The 18,403-nt window shown below is 39.9% G+C and overlaps 1 protein-coding gene across 1 annotated transcript in view; it reads right to left on the reverse strand.

Moving 5' to 3' along the window:
- Window positions 1–1,139: 1,139 nt before the first annotated feature.
- Window positions 1,140–18,403, reverse strand: part of LOC124110762 (26S proteasome regulatory subunit 7) — a 34,980-nt gene continuing 17,716 nt past the window's right edge. The window contains exons 7-12 of the mRNA XM_046470152.2: window positions 17,967–18,062; window positions 15,667–15,831; window positions 12,933–13,020; window positions 11,698–11,900; window positions 10,992–11,088; window positions 1,140–1,610 (exon numbers count right to left, since the gene is read on the reverse strand). Of these exons, the coding sequence (XP_046326108.1) occupies window positions 1,453–1,610; window positions 10,992–11,088; window positions 11,698–11,900; window positions 12,933–13,020; window positions 15,667–15,831; window positions 17,967–18,062 (807 nt within the window). The 3' untranslated portion in view covers window positions 1,140–1,452. The remainder of the gene's footprint in view (window positions 1,611–10,991; window positions 11,089–11,697; window positions 11,901–12,932; window positions 13,021–15,666; window positions 15,832–17,966; window positions 18,063–18,403) is intronic.

Raw genomic sequence — 18,403 nt, forward strand, 5'->3', positions numbered from 1 at the left:
TTGCTATTGAGAAATTTTAGAAATTTTTATTTTTTACGTTTCCATGGCAACAAGATGGACTTAGGTTCTGTGAGGGTATGGTTCGTTTCCGGATCATAACTCATAAACCGTTCAATATTTTTTCATCAAACTTTGTAGGTCTGTCAGGTACATGCTGAACTGGTGCCTTTTGCTATTGAGAAATTTTATAATTTTTTTATTTTTTACGTTTCCATGGCAACAAGATGGACTTAGGTTCTGTGAGGGTAGGGTTCGTTTGTTTTTTTACAATTTCCATGACAAGTTCCACCTCGGTTAAAAAAAGTTAGGGTTTGTTTAGATTTAATTATGTCATAAATTCTGCAACAGGGGCGGGGGATATAGCCACGTTAGTAGCAAACTCTTGTTATTTATTATTTCTTCATTGCTGTAATTCTGAATTCAATTTGGAAAAGTGAAAGGATCTGAAGATAAAGGAATAGATAGATATATATGTCCTACAACATACAAATGGAATTCTGGGGTTTGAATTCACCCCTGTGGACCCCAAAAATACCTCATTTTTAAAATAATTATTTTAAGTCACCTGCCCTGTACTGAAAGGTAGAATTCTTCAACATGGCTGATTGTGCCTCACCAGACACTATTGGCGTTACATGTTGATCATACTGTCAACCACTTCTTTGCCAATCAAAGCAAGATTGAAAAAATAACAACATTCACTCACTTGCCCCCCCCCCCCCCCCACACACACACACACACTCACAATAGCTTCCACATCAATAAAACCTGTGCTGTGTGTATAAGTATAAAAGGCCCCATTTCTAAAAATTATTGATTAATGGTAGTTTTCAGATCAGCCTTGCCCCCTGACTGATGCCATTGTGTAGGTGGTCTTGTGCTGCCAGTCCTGGCATTTTTAACTCATCAAGTGTAGGAAACCTGAGCACATTAACATAGTATCACCCATGTGTGTGTGTGTGTCAAAATTTAACATTTTCCCATGACCCCCTTCCAATAATACATGACCAGTGCATGAATAATGTTCAAATTCATAACTTTTTTATTTTGAAATACTAGACCAGTTTTCCAAGTTATAGGATGGGAATGTCGATTTTAGACATTTGAATCTTCCAGATAAAGTGAAGACATACACAGAATAAGTGCTGAAATGTTTATTAATCAGCAAATGAAGTTGTGACCATCTGAGTCACAGTACTGGAGTGTGGAAGGGTGGAATTATCCCACAGTTGAACATGTCCACCACATATACATGTCCCTCATGATCCACAAATCCATGTTGTCTCGAGATGTTTATGGTCAGTTAACATGCTGCAACAGGAGACCCATTTCACATTTACCAGACATTGTACTCCACAGTGATGACAAAAAGAGGTCAACACATCTTAAAAGACAACAAACGGTAAATGACTTTAATGACTTTGATGATGTTAAATTAATCATGTGATCCTCCTAATTGTATGTCATGTATCTTGGTGTGGCGCTGAACTTGGCATAAGCTTTGATGACTTTATTGACAGCCTCAAGGAAATCCTTCTCAGTTGCCATCTTCCTCCGGGCCCTGATTGCGAACATCCCTGCCTCTGTACATACACTGCGGATCTCGGCACCTGCAGCCACAAGATGTCACAATCAACATCAAACATGCTACAACACAGCACTTATAGCCACAAGATGTCACTAAAACAGACATGCTACCACACAGTGGATATCAGTACCTGCACACAAAACTAAATTATTGAACAAGAGTGCAAGATTGTTTCAAGTAAACATTTCAAGACATATGTTGCATCATATAGTCCAACATCCTGAGTTAAATAGTTTTAAAACATGAAAGGTCGATTCAAATGACTTTCAATAATAAAGAGTAAACACACACTACTTCAACAGCCACCATTCAATACTGTTTCATCACAACAAACCTTATCCGATATGTTCATGAATACTCTTGTTCTAAGAAAACTTTCAATTAACAGTGTGATGTTTTGACACAGACATAATAACGATAAAGTGCATAACATGTGCATCAATTTTCATTAATCATATATGTGTTCCAGGGTGAGAAGCGAGTTGAGTAATGACAAACCAAGCTCCGCATCTGTTTTCAGTGCTGGACGAGGATGTAAGTACAGGCTATCAGGTGACAGTGTGTTACACAGGGAAGTAGTACTGGGCAAACTAGGACTAAATCTGACCCGTATATAATATACTGAGACAGTAGATGCTGCAGCAGGAAGGTGTCCTATCAAGACAAACATGACTGATATCATGACAAGGCTCTTGTGACATGGTTCTTCCTGGTACTGCAGTGGGGACAGCATTGGCTATTATATTTCTCACATTTTGATAGGGGCAATCAAATATGCCATTTAATATAAATATATACTGTTGACATATTATGAGGATCAGTTTTGTATGTCTATAAAAAATAATCCTATCAACAGTAAAGTAGCATATGTCTTGAATGAAGAAAATATAGCGACCTGTTTCTCAGCTTATCTCTCACTAGCAACTTTCTTACCACATTTTACTCAAATATAAGATGTCTATGTGATATATTGCAAAGAACAACGAAAGAACGAAGTGGTTTATTTCATGATAAAACATTGTTCTATTATGACGTCATTTTTGGAGATTTGAACATGTTCTCGCAACTTGACGTCGAAAATTGGACAACGTTATTTTTGAGAGGGAAGTGTCTAGTGAGTTGTTCCCCATAGATGTAGCTGGGCAACTTAGTTAAACGCAATGGTCAAACCATTGAAAAATGTGAAAATATCTGTGAAATACCAAACTTCATAAGTTCATAAAATTGTTCATAAAATTGTTCATAAAATGGACTTGTTCGACATTGCTAAGGTTGGATTGTATTCAGGCAGTCATCATTATATAAATACGAGTAAATATTTATAAAGCTTGTACATTATATTAACATTCTCAACGAGGATGTTCATAATTTTAATATCTCATATAAGAAATAAATGACTCATAGACATTGTTTGTCATTCAATAAAACGCTGCAGGGAGAATAAACCACACAGGGCTGCCCCTCATGCTTTATTCTGCCTCCAGTGTTTTATTGAATGATAAACAACTCTTACTCATCGTTTATTTCTTAAATATATCATCCTAACATTGACAACAAATGTTTGATGTTTAGCAAATTTGTATGTTTTGTAAAGTAGCAATATTCTACAGTGTATGACACTCGTGCTGAGGACAAGTAAAAGTCTCATGATAGTGGTAGTCATCAATATAAACACACAGATAATGATCTTTACTTCTGATGAGTTAACCTGGTAGACAAATTAAATCAATAATTGTTTTAGATAACTCTGGTTGTTTATGTATGGATAGAAGTTTTAACTTGGAGGTTTCCTGTTATGAAGCCAAAGGGTGGAGTGGTTAGGCCTATCAGATACATGCAGGAAAACAGCACTTGAGATCTTTCTACATCCTTGTAACTATGAAGCAAGGGGAAGTGTGTGTGGTAGCAGCATCGCCTTGAGGCAAGGCTATATAATGAGCAGTTACTCATGTTGAGTGCTACACAGCAGACTACTGTATCACTGTGTTTGAAGAATTCTACACCACTTTATGTTCAATGTATAGCCAGTGGAGTTTATGAAAACCCTAATAGCATGAATACAACAAACATTTACTGAACATGTTGAAAGGAATTAATCTGTTATTTACTGAACATGCTGAAGGGAATTAGCCAATCTGATCATTTACTGAAAATACTGAAGGGGATTGACTGTTATTTACTGAACATGTTGGAAGGGAATTAGTCAATCTGTTATTTATTGAAGGGAATTAATTAATCTGTTATTTACTGAACATGTTGAAGGGAATTAGTCAATCCCTTATTTACTGAACATGTTGAAGGGAATTAGTCAATCTGTTATTTACTGAACATGTTGAAGGGAATTAGTCAATCTGTTATTTACTGAAGGGAATTAATTAATCTGTTATTTACTGAAGGGAATTAATTTATCTGATTATTTACTGAACATGTTGAATGGAATTTGTCAATCTGATTATTTAATGAACATATTGAAGGGAATTAGTCAATCTGATTATTTAATCTGTTATTTACTGAAGGGAATTAGTCAATCTGTTATTTACTGAACATGTTGAAGGGAATTTGTCAATCTGTTATTTACTGAACATGTTGAAGGGAATTAGTCAATCTGTTGACAAATTGTTTTGAAAAAACCCAGAAGATACTTTACATGGCCCTGCCATCAACCCCAAATAATGAAACTGTCATAAACCATTGTAAACACTAGCTGAAATGAAAATAAAGTCTACCGAACTCTAGTCTTACATTGAAAGCATAGTGATGATCAAAGCTCCTCGAATCCCAGCTCGCCCCGATTATGTTCTAGGTTTGTGAGCACCATACCCGTGCTCGTGGGTTTCACCAAAGTGGCAAATGTTTAAGACCTGCATCATTTCGGGCTTTCCTCCCACATTAAGCTGACACGCTGTGATATAACTGGATTACAGTTAAAAGCGGCGATAAACATAACTCACTCACTCAAAGCTCTTCAATGACTGCATCCTTAATATGTTATTCCTAAAATACTATCATACACAAATACTCCAGTGCACTTTCTTTATCATGAAATAAACAATGACTTGCCACACATGAGACCATTGAGAGTAAGGAAATGCTTCTACTTCATTCCATAACATGACATGTTTTTATGTGTAATAGGACACTTGACAAGCCCTCGTCAAAGTAGGGTGTGTGCCCAATGTTATATTACACTGTGTTCTCCAATAGCACAGCCTGGTTGCTGCTTTGTGAATATCAACAATGTGACAATCAGTTATAATAAAGAGATAACTGACTTCTTTACACTAATCAACCTTTGCTTTGGATCACACCTCTGACCAAAGATGATGACTGTTTTGGTAAAAAGCAGATGTTGAATAGTATATTTTAATATATAATTAAGGAAATAGGTTTTATAGTCGTAACCGATTTGTGTGGCAATAATTTTCTGACTTAATATACAATACAATCATAAATAACCTTGAGTTATGATGATACATGTTATATAATGAAAATTAACACAATTAGTAAAATCTAAATATTTTTTACATTTGTATACTTATCCTGCATTACTCCTTAATGCATTCACTGCCTACCTTACGACAACAAAAAGAAGCGGAGGTGGAAATAGCTCAGGAAAAACGCCATTACGTAAGGGTCGTTCAATCTTCTTACAGAAGGAACATAGGAATTAAAGAGTAGTTCCCTATGCATATTTAGTAATAAAGAAAATGTTGGCTAGGCAGCTAGTTCTTTAGTAACTATGTCATAGAGCCAAGGCCTGACAAAAGAGGTTGTCTTATTTTCTTCCACTGGCCAAATCTCAGCGACTTGCGTGGGGAAATAGACTGGCTCTGTACAGGGCGAGTTCAGTATTTGCATCAGGGGTTGGTAACCTGCTTGGGCTACTACCAGAGGGCCCAAACTGCGCATGCCTTCAATGTCCTCGAGAGTCACATCGCGAAGATAATGACTAGCGAAAAGTGTTTCGGACCTCTAAAAACATCCTTCCGTGATCGTTCGAATAGTCGAGGCTAACGCCCTGATATCGTGAGGATTATTCGCTCTTGGAGGATCTAGTTTAGCGATCTCGTAAGCCTGAAGGATGACTGCGTGTAACCATAGAGATATTGTGTTGCGAATAACTTCAGTCGTGGACATAGGATATATGGGTTTAAATAACTGCCTCCTCGAACCACGCCTAGTTTTGGAGAAGTTCACCCTCATCTTCCGTTCCTACAATGGTCAATATTGGTGGGATGGTGAAGGAATGATCGGGTTGGCCTTGTAGTTAATTTGTGTTATAAAATCCCAGAACAAACCGGGATGTACCGCTCCATGCATCCCATGTTCAAAACAAACCCGGGTGATACTGATTGCAAGTAGCTCGCTCACCCGTGCCACCGTGGCTAATGCCAAGAAAAATATTGTTTTCTTGGTGAGGTCATAAAATTAGGATGCATAGAGGGGCTCGAAGGGGGCCCTCGCAAACCTCGAAGTACCATGTTCAAGTCCTAAGCAGGGGGGTGGAACTTGGCCTTCTGATCCTCAAGCCTGAATGAGGGTAGTAGGGCCTGTAGTCCCCAGACCTTAGTCATCTTGCGATTTTCTGGAATGGCCAACACTGAGTTAAGTGCAACCAAATACGTAGTAATGGTGCTACCTTTCAAGTGTTTTTGGGTACGCAATTGTAGGAAGTATTCGGCTAGGAGTTGTGGTGGTGCAGTCATGGAGTCTTGGTGTTTTCGCACTTAACACCTTTTAAAGATGTAAATTGTAGTTCCGGATGATACACTAGATGGAAAAATCTGAATGTCTGTTGAAGCAGGGAGTGGGAGGGCGTTGTTCCCTGATTGCACCACAGTGCTGATGTCTGTGGATATTGCGAGTTGGGTGGACTGTAGCTGATTCTGCCAAAGAGATATGGCCAGAATTAACGCTTCCAACACCAGATTATTTATGTGCCACTTTTGATGAGCGCCAGACCATAGCCCTGAGGCTGTCTGGCCTTGTGGAGAGCACCCCACCAGTGGAGAGAGGTGTCTACGAAGAGGTGCAGTATCGGGGATAACCTGGATAAAGAGACTCCTCCTAAGACTTTCGACTCTACCCTCACCAATTGAGGTTAGGTCTTAGATGGGCCCGTAGAGTGATGGCCTTGTGTGGATCCTGACTCTTGATGTTTGAGTTCAGGAATTATTGAATTGGCCGCAGTCTGCTGGTTAAGTCCTGTGCCGAAGTGAGTAACCCTAGTAACACTTGCCATTGGTGAAGCATGCGTGGTTGGTGTAGTTCAGGTGACATGAGGCGTAAAATCTTTAGCCATCTGTCCCTCGGTACTGATAGGAGATCCTGGTCTGTCTGGAACAGGCCTCCTATGAACAGGAGCCGATAAGATGGAGTTAACTCCAACTTCGCCTCGTTGATTATCCATCCCAGTTGATATAGTATCCGTCTGGTAAATTCCTGATGGCGTACAAGCGTTGGTTGGATAGGTATATGCAGGTAGTCATCCTGCAAGTCGAGTGTTCTGAATTCGGTCTCAATGTGGTGAGGTGGTAATAAGGTGGATGCTTCAGATAACATTCGTTGAACACGGACAGATTGTGGATCATATCTTCTTGTCTGAGTCCTTCATGGGTACCAGGCAGATGTGAAAATAAGACCCCAGTGTTAACTATGGCGTGTGAACCAGCTCTACAGCTCTTTTCACCAACAGTATGTCTATGTCGGATTTTAATATCAGATGTTGCTTTCTTGGATATTTCCAAAGCGGAGGAGTTGTGGACAATGGTGGAGTTACCTCTACATCTAGACGGTAACAGTGACGTAGGACGTTGAGTATGTAATCATCCTTGAGAATGAATCTGTTTTGGGAAAACTGGACCAGTCTTCTGCCTACGTGAGGCAGGGAGTCGCTAGACATGACTGTCCAACACTTCAGTGTTTACCCCTCTTATCACCTCCCCTGCCTTTGTATTTACCATGAAGGGATTGATAAGAACCTTGAGGTTGATTCTGTCACGCCCATTTCCCATGAAGGGAGTCCTGGTCTTGGCCTTCCTTTAGAGATGCGCGTCTAGGCTTATAACTGCCTGACCTGTCAGCCCGCAGGGATAGACGATGAGAGACGTTCTCTAGAGCCTTGAATGCGGTCTCATCCCAAGCGTCATTGGGAACTTTGGTGTGCGTGTCTGCAATCTGTTCATTGAACAGGGAAGAAGATGACTAAGGTTGACGTAGAAGCCTGCGCTTGAACTCAAGAGTCCCAGTTGGAAAACTATGTTGGAAAGTATGTGTGTGAGGGTAATCTCTGCCAGAGCGGCCTTAAGATGGTTTCTCATATGGTCAATCAGAAGCTGTTGGAACTTCACCATAGTCTGGAAATGATGCCTTGACGATGTTTCAGTACACGCCTGATTTCCGTTTCTATAAACGCAAATCTGGGACCTTGTACCTTAAGGGTGGTTGGTCCTGACGATCCCATCATCCTTTGAATGTTTTCATCTGAACTATGAGCTTGGTCTGCGATAGGAAAATCATCCTTCCTAAACTTGGGTAGTTTGACTGACGGAGCAAGTGTAAGCTTGGAGAAGTCCTTGTCCAATGACCTAATCATGTCTGTCACCGGCAACGATGTAGAATGTGACCATATGGTGTCCCTTTTATCCACCCCGTTACCAGGGGAGGGCGCCACTGACAAGACGGTCTGCTACCCAATCGGGTACTTGCGCTAAGCCGAGATGCGTATTCCATTCCACAGAGGAATCGACTTCCTCGCCATTTGATAAGTCAGACGAGTCAGAGCGATGTTGATGCACTAGCCTAGACGGCGATGGGCTTCTGCTCCGGTGCATAGCACCCTCTTTTAGAATGCTTTGATGACCCTCCTGGTGATAAGGAGTTATGCGCCGATGTCCCCGTACACGCTGGCATACTAGCGCTGCCTAGCCATGTATGCACTGTATGAGAACGCATATTAGGTGTTTGGTATACGTTAGACGCCTGTGTAGGCGTTAACACTTGTGCCATAGATGTAGCTGACGCAGGCGTCTGATACATAGGCATAGGCGCAGGATACAGGTGTGCCATAGACTGCACATGTTTTGCATCCTAATAGTGTTCTGGAACAGTGCTTAGGCCTGAGCGTACATCTGCTGCGCTGGATAAATTGTTGGATCAGCGCTTAGCTCATCATTTGTTGCCTACGTAACAGAGTACGCTGTAAGCCCTGGGGCTGATGTCATTGTAGAGGTGGTTGGTTGGTAGACAGACGCTGCACTCGGCGAAGGTGTATGAGAAGCAATGCTCATCTGTGATGATTGGATCATTGTTGAGGCGCCTGGGTGGTAGGCAGGCACTGCCCTCAGCGTAGGTGTATGAGATGCAATGCTCATCTGTGATTACTGGGTAATGGCTTATGCCTGCGCTATCCCCATCAAGGCATCTTGAGATGTGAGCGCCAACGTCGATTTCGGTGGAAGATGCACATCTTCAGTCACAATGACGGATCAATATTAGCCACCAAAAATAATGGCTGGTTAGTAATGACAGAAGCATGTCCATCGCTAACCTCTAGCGATTGTGACATCTTCCTCGCCACTCGAGGGGATTGCTGCAAAATACATTTGAGAGTAACCTGTCAATAGATTGCAAAACTCACTTGAGAGTGAGTTAACCAAACAATTACATTTAAAGTTTGGAGAGCAAATCTGCGTGCATGCCAAACAACATTGATAAGTATCTTGGAAGATTTTATCCACGACAATTAGTACAATGCGCAAACATAAGTTACGCAAAATATAGAATGGTTGATGAAACGGTGTGAGAATATTGCCATAGAATTAAACAGTATTCTATCAGCAGATTTGAAAGTGTATACATATTATTGATACACGCAAACTCAATGTAACGCCAAAGCTAGTAGTATTTAAAAACACATGACTATGTTATACATACGTAGCTGAGAATTGTAAACAATTTGACTACCTTTGCAGGTAAATGATTGTAATAGAAATTCAAAATGGTGGGAAACAACGAGTATGTGGTGGGAAAAATGACAAAGTCTTTTTACGCCTAAATCACCCACATAAAACAACACAACTTGGTGAAAGTAATATGAAAAGAATACATCACCCATTGCAGATGATATTCAGAATTATAACCGAAGCTGAAGGTCTAAAATGATCCAATTTGAATGAGTGAGTTGGGATTAACGGTGCTTTTAACAGTATTCCAGTTATATCGCGGCATGTCAGCTTAATGTGGGAGGAAAGCCTAAAGTGATGCGGGTCTAAGACATAAACCACTTCGATGAAACCCACGAGCACAGGTATGGTACTGACAAACATAGAAACATAATCGGGGCGAACCGGGATTCGAACCCACAATCATAGGTTTCTGGCGTGCCCAAGAGGTGCAACTCTGCACAGCGAATCGCGGCACCTTAGACGACCGGGCCACCTGTGCTCCCTTATCCAATTTGAAGAGCTCTGCTGAGGCACGTCCTTGCTGTAGCACAACAGGCAGTGATGTGAGGAAGGTGACTTGTCATCAAGGTCACATGACAGTGGCGATGGTCGAAACGAAAAGAAGGATTGGGACTTTGAAACAACTTTATTTCTTCACCCAAGACCACTGCTGTGCGCTGTCTTTTTGTTGTCGTAAGTTTAGCAGTGAATGCATTAAGGAGTAATGCAAGATAAGTAAAAAATGCCATTTTTATAAAAGTCTCGAGAATAATTTTACAAAACATGCTATAAAGGTTTTTGAAAGTCTGGCCAGGATAAAACAGTTAATACGACTCAGGGTACATTGACCCACAATCAACCCATTCACAGAGACTCTTACAACAAGAATCGTAAACGAGCGACATATTCTGGCCCTGCATCCTCATATGAGATTCCACTATATACCAACTATGCATCATTAACGTGATTAAGATTACACTTGTCAGAGGGGTACACAAATATGTGATCTCGACTACCAGTTGTCGGACTTCCATTTTTGTGGAAGCCTCGGTGGCTGAGTGGGTTAGATTGTGGACTCAGATTAGGTGCCTGACTCTGAGAGTGTGGGTTCGAATCCCCCAAAATACTAGAATCTGAACTCAATATAATGCTTGTTACATGATAAGAAAAACAAGATTCAGCAAAACTGCAGTAAATATGACAGCAATTTACAAGCCCTTAAACATGTTTCCAAAACTAAACATTTCAATTTAGTTCAGGATCAAAATGGATATCCTGAAACTACTGCACTTATCACTGATTTAATTGTATAACTTTTTGAAAGGATTTTGTCCCAATTGTCTTTGACATTATATAGGCACGATATCCTCAAGGGCACCAACCACTGATCCAACATGAGTTAATTTGTTTGATTTATATAAATATTGATGTATTTGGGCCGAGTAATCGCAACAAACCTGTGCTGTTGGGGCAGAGTCGTGCGAGGAGCTCATATCTGATGTCCTTCTCCACACTCATAGATCTGGCATGAATCTTGAATATATGAGACCTTCCCTGGAACAGATCAGAGTGAGAGATGCAGTTGTCATCTAGATCATAGTGATATGAAACAGTGAAGCCTGTGAGTTTGCATGGTTAATAACACATTTCAAATCCCTACTATATGCAGTCTGCGACTTTAGCCACTAGTCCAAAGCCTGAGTCTACATTGGTCTAGTAACATTCTGTTCTCTATAGTAACCTCAGCTCACAATAATCTGAGAGTGTCAACATTCACTGTCAATAAATTATTGATTGATGTCAATTATCATTCATAAATGTAGAGGTAGATTCCCAACACTATTTCGAACCGTATTCTTTACATTCATCATGATTCATCAGCTTCCACTCGACGAACATGTACACTGGAGTCTTAAACACTTCACCTACATCTATGCTTGACATGCTTAATCAAATGGCCAAGATTCTATATCTTTTGAAATATGTTGTGAACAGGAGTGTAGGACCCCTTAAAAAATCTGCCATCTTATTCTGTCTGCATCAGTGTCTTTTTATCATGTTGTAACCAAAGCAAATACATTTTTTGAGAAGTACAGTTCATCTACAGAAATAAAACAAACATAACACTGAACCACATAAAAAATATGGAGTCAAAGCACATACCTCTAAGTCTGGTAGACCAAACTCAATCTTCCGGTCAAGACGCCCCGGTCTCATCAAGGCAGGGTCTAAGGTGTCGGGTCTATTTGTTGCCATGAGAACCTTGATATTTCCACGGGGGTCGAAACCATCCAGCTGGTTGATGAGCTCCAACATAGTTCTCTGGACCTCATTGTCTCCCCCAGCTCCGTCATCGAATCGTGCACCTGAACACATATGCAACAACACTAAACTACTGCACATAGGACACCTGAACAGATGCAGCAACACTAAACCACTGCACACGGGACACCTGAACAGATGCAGCAACACTAAACTACTGCACATAGGACACCTGAACACAGATGCAACAACACTAAACCACTGCACACGGGACACCCGAACAGATGCAGCAACACTAAACCACTGCACATGGGACACCTGAACAGATGCAGCAACACTAAACCACTGCACACAGGACACCTGAAGAGAGATGCAGCAACACTAAACCACTGCACACGGGACACCTGAACAGATGCAGCAACACTAAACCACTGCACATAGGACACCTGAAGAGATGCAGCAACACTAAACCACTGCACATAGGACACCTGAAGAGATGCAGCAACACTAAACCACTGCACACGGGACACCTGAAGAGATGCAGCAACACTAAACCACTGCACATAGGACACCTGAAGAGATGCAGCAACACTAAACCACTGCACACAGGACACCTGAACAGATGCAGCAACACTAAACCACTGCACACAGGACACCTGAAGAGATGCAGCAACACTAAACCACTGCACACAGGACACCTGAACAGATGCAGCAACACTAAACCACTGCACACAGGACACCTGAAGAGATGCAAAAACACTAAACTACTGCACATAGGACACCTGAACAGATGCAGCAACACTAAACCACTGCACAGGGACCCTTGGTTTTAGCCTGTGCAGCCTGTGCAGCCTGTGCAGCCTGTGTTGTGATAGATTTCATCACAGGTTAGAATGTGAAGAATGAATACAAAGGTTTTTCTATCTTGCAATAAGGTTGACAAGGACTTCTACCACAGAAAACCCCACCTAATGCAAAGACCAGCATCTCCTTGAACTTTCCTCCTACACTAAGCTGTCACTGTTAAAAAAAGTGGTAAATTCAACTTATTCAAATCGTGCTCAATGACAGCAAATTAATGTTTGTTCAAAGTTCATAAAGAACATTACTGATTTGCAAGACAGTTTCAAACTAACCTCCAATAGCATCGATCTCATCAAAGAAGACAATACATGCTTTCTTTGACCTTGCCATTTCAAACAGCTCTCTGACCATCCTGGCACCCTGAATAACAAAGAAACTTACATGGACAAATGTGTACAGTACTGTTTAATGGTGTTACAATACAATGAGTTGTTTGTTGTGTAATGTCGCACTCAGCAATATTCCAGCTACATGATGGCGGTCTGTAAATAATTGAGTCTGGACCAGACAGTCCAGTGATATGGTGACATGCATCAACGAAGTCAGCGAGCCTGACCACCCAATGTCGTTAATCGCCTGTTCAGTGTTAGAAATTGGCACTAGTCCTAAAGTCCTTACCGAAATGCCCAATAGTTAAGGTATCAGAAGGACTAGTAGAAATTTGCCATTTTAAAGGGTTTTGCTATCTGTTATCGTTGTAAGGACTAGTGGACAAAAACAGTTAGTTTCTATCGCTGCTGATCCGACAAGCATGAGTTGCTGAAGACCTATTCCCCCAGGGGTGACACAAGAACACTGATACATCATCATGTGATACAAAGCTGCCCATATGCACAGCATTACCTGTAGTGCAATATGAACATGCCAAATCTAATCAATTCACACTGAAAATACTAGAAAAGATATCAAAGCATGTCATCTTAAATTGCTTCCTATTATACATCTGTAAGGTTATCCGTAGATCTGTATTTAACTTTATTATTTAAATAATCTAGCTAATTTAACTTTATTATTTAAATAATCTAGCTATTGTGCTGGGTGAACTGCCATGCCATATTCACAGTTTATTTTGTCATTAATAGCATTAAACTTTCAAAAAGATTTTAATCACATATGGATAAAACGATAATCTATAAGAAAACATCACAATTTCTCTATATTGGTGTGCAAATAGATAAAATCCTTCAGCGACATTGTTGAGGTCATACAGTGGTTTGACGCCATGCATCGCAGATCCACTGTACTGAGGTCATAGTTTATTGAATGTTACTGCACTTCTCTCATTCCCTTTTGCCAAAAGGAATATGCAACATGGGAATTAATTCACTTTTTATATTGTATATTATGCCATATACAGTATAGTACCATTAATCCAACATGGTTGGTTGCATATGATTATGTTGGATTAACAAGTATGTCGGATAAAGGAAATTAGTGAGTAAGTTGGGTTTAACACCGTTTTAACAGTATTCCCTAAACCAAATTAAGTAGTATCAACATTCATGATTGAAAATCAGATAACTACACAAAAGATATTGATACAAACAAGTAATAAAAAAAATGAAAAAGGAACTATTCATATTGTTATGTTAAATTAACATGCAACCTCTAAAGCTTAACACTAAACAACTGTTATGGACTGTATGACTGATTCAACTTCCTGTTAAAGTACTCATGGAAATGGAAAAACCTGTTTTTTCAATCTCAGATTTTAAATAAATGCAGCTAATATACAAAATATATAAATATTTAAACAACTCAATTAGTACTAATTGGGCCTTGGCACAAAGGTTTTTATGTCTTTTTACATGTAAAAGTGTGTAAAAATATGAACAAAACAGACTATTGTGAAACTGAGCATAACCAGGTGTTAGCAGATCAAGGTGAATGTCCATGACCTATGACACCTTGACGACAGGTGAAAACAGTTGCTTGAAACCCACGTGCATGTGATTTGTGAGTGGTTAGTGATTTGTGAATGGCATTGTGGGATAGTGAATCATCGTCAAAATATCAGAACGTAAAAGTAACATATTCCCTTCTTCAACAACAACTTACATGTCATTATTATTATGTACATAAACATAGCTGTTATTTTTATTGTTGTTTTGATAACTTTTTTCCAGGCTAATTTACATAATGCCTATAGCCTGTTTCTGCCATGTCAATTTGGACTTTTATTTTTGAATGTTGAAAGTGCCTACAAATTACCTCCTGTAAAGTACATTTTGTATTGAGCACCGAGATAAAACTAGCAAATCCAGACTAGTACTTTTCCAGTTGTTTTGTTAATTCGTATTTACATCTACGTAATGCTTTGTGTCGATTATTAAATCCAGCAAAACAGTTTATTTTCATTTCCATGAGTACTTTAGTCATTTCATTGGTCGGTTATAGTTCGCGAAAGGTCGTTCTGTAATGGGATGTCCTCGGCGATAGTGAGAACTTGTATCTGATATTAGTGAGATTGAGGTAATCTAAGCATGTGATTAATCTTCTCCTTTTTTTTACTGCATTAATTATTTATTGTTAAGCAAGTTTATCCTTGCAGCCGTTGTAATATGCAGCTACCAGTCAACTCGTCTCGTGGGCAGATGACCACAGAGTAAGTGGATCTTTGTGTCAGATTAACAAGACTGTTTAATGAGTGATTTCAGCAATTCATTCAGCATAGACTGTATTTGACAGTTTGACTTTCATCAATTATTCCCAGCTCCATCACTTCAGATTAACTTAAACTAAATCATATTCCAGATACACGACAGTTCAAGTTGTGCAGTGAACAGAAATCATACCAGCAGATATCCAAAACATTCAATTTATGTGCATCAACAAATGCGTCATATTGCAAATATATTACGACTTGGCAGTTTACATGGTTTTGATAGGGGTGATCAGAGATGTCATTCTATTTAAATATACAGTTGACATGTGAGAATCAGTCTTATGCATCATGGAAAGATAAAAACATCCCGATTAAAAGTGGAGTAGCATATGACGACATACCTCTCCCACATATTTCTGTACAAGTTCTGATCCAATGACTCGGATGAAGCAGGCGTCTGTCCTGTTAGCGACGGCCCGGGCACACAAGGTCTTCCCTGTTCCTGGGGGCCCAAACAACAACACTCCCTTGGGGGGCTCAATACCAAGGTTGACAAACCTTTCAGGCTGGAACCAATTTGAAGACATTACTATGCAAAACTGATGATGATGACAAAAAAACTTCTACATTAGAATGTCTTGTGTTCATATTTGTTGAAATGTACTTATACTTTTGGCAAAAAAGTAACTTCCTCTTGAATTAGTTTTTTAGGTAATCTTTGCATGTCTGCAATATTCAGATATCTGGACAAAAATGAAGAGAATTGTCTTATTTTGTCACAAAGATTACTACATAGTGAGTGAATGAGTGAGTTAGGTTTAACGCTATTTTGAACAGTATTCCAGGTATATCAGAGCGTCAGCTTAATGTGGGAGGAATGCCCAAAGGAACACAGGTCTCAAATGTTTACCACTTTGGTGAGACCAACCAAGAAACATAATCAGACTGAACTGGGATTTGAACCCACAATCATAGGTTACTAGTGTGCCAAAGGGATGCAACTAGAAAATACAACTAGTTCACTTTAACTCAGAATGCAAGGATGTTTTCATATTCCAAACAGGAGCTAGTGTTCATAGCATGACAGTCAGATTTAATTGGAGATCTGTACATGTGGCAAGTGAAGGCAACCGATGGATTGGTGTTACTCAATGCAAGGATATTGATGCTGAAACTGAAGTCGCCAATCTGTGCCTCCAGTCAGGCCCAGATATCCTGATATACTCATATACAGCAAACAGAGAGGTGTCGACAGTCCAGGTAAACACTGTTTCACTCCTCTCCCCGAGGCAAGGGAGTTAACTGACAATATAAGTCCAGTTTCCACCAAGGCTTGAATTGTGGCTGGACTAATGAATCTATGCATAGTCCAATCAAAATTGCCCAATGAAATTGACATCTGGTTCGTAACATGTAGTGCAGATTTCGGTCGATTGCAGGATTTACAAAGCATGCGTACCATGAACTTAGTTCTACAGATATTTAAAAAAAATCTTTTCATGTTTTTTTATCAAGGTGCTCACATGTTTTGATGTACTACGTGAAGTAAGCCCTATTTTATTACAATACAGATCTTGATTATCGATTAGATCGCCCTGACTGGGCACCGCCATTTTGTTTGAAGCAAATGTAAGTGATATCAGAGGTGGAAACTGATTGGTCAACAGGAGGGAAATGGTTGGACATAACTCATAATAGCCACTGGTGGTGCTACGATTGAACCTAGAAATTCCAGCCAGTTCGGCAATGGTGGACACTGCTTTAACAGTCAGTTAACTCCCTTGCCTCGGGAAGATGTATTTTACAAAACACTCATTCTACATGACCAAAGACCAGTCAGCCCAATACTTTGATCTAATCTCTTTTTTTGAATATGAACAACATTAACAAAAGAGCTTGATAAGTATGGCAATAATTACTATTCAAAAAGAATCCTACCAGCTGCAGACTCAACACAACAGCAGCTTGTATAAAATTTCACAGGCATCACAGAATTCAAGAGTTATCTTCCTTGAGAATATCATGTCTACTCAGTACTGTGTGTGTATAACACCACACTCAGCAGTATTCCAGCCATATGATGGCAGCCTGTAAATAATCGAGTTGTGATCAAACAATCCAGTGTTTGTCATTGTGAGCAATGATTCTCACTGTTGGGTTACACTGACATGCCATCAACCAAGTCACCGAGGCTGACCACCCATTTCATCGCTGCCTCTTACAACCAGCATAGCTTGCTAGAGACCAGTTATAATACAGAATGCCCATGGGTTGACCTCTTAGAGACCAGTTATAATACAGAATGCCCATGGGTTGACCTCTTAGAGGCCAATTATGATACAGAATGCCCATGGGTTGACCTCTTACAACTAGCAATGAGATGCTGGGGACACATTTTCCTGGGTCCCTACAGAGTACTTAGTACTAAGTATTGTATGCTTCAATCTTATCAATCAATTGGCAGTATCAGCATGTCAAATATTTTGTTTATTAATAGGAACAGAGACCATGGTTTGACTTCAATAGCTAAATCCAAATAATTTACAATAACCAATATATGATAAGCCTTCAATAACCATGATAACATCGATTCAAAAGCTGCTGCTGGTGTTGATATTTATTATCTTCATGTTGTGTTTGGCATGGATATCAATAAAAGTTTTCAAATGATCTAAATTCCAGAAATCAGGCGAATACTGACATGTAAGAGAGGTGTCTCCACAACTTCTCGTAGTTTCTCTATTTGCTCTTTACAGCCACCCACATCGCTGTACGTCACATCAGGCTTTTCTTCAACCTGGAACAGAATCAACATACTGAAATCATCACAGAATAGAGCTAATACAAGGAGGAACAAAGTATCTGTCTAGAACAAATCAATACCAAGCATTTGCAAAGGACTGGCTACAATAGGTGAAGTGAGGTGAAATGAAATGAAGCTTAACGTTGCGTTCAAGATTATTGCACTCCTAGAGTGATGGGCATGCACATGTGTGTGTGGCTGCTTGTACTGTCCAAACTAATGCCGATACCATGCCACAATTCAACATGAATACCCGACTCAACACACAACATACCGACTCTGAGCAGACCAGTCCTTGCTTTAGTCCCTTACTGCTTGTACTAGTTCGAACTAAT

This window comes from Haliotis rufescens, unplaced genomic scaffold (assembly GCF_023055435.1).
Source record: "Haliotis rufescens isolate VD_foot unplaced genomic scaffold, xgHalRufe1.0.p SCAF_13, whole genome shotgun sequence".
Taxonomy (NCBI): Eukaryota; Metazoa; Mollusca; class Gastropoda; order Lepetellida; family Haliotidae; genus Haliotis; species Haliotis rufescens.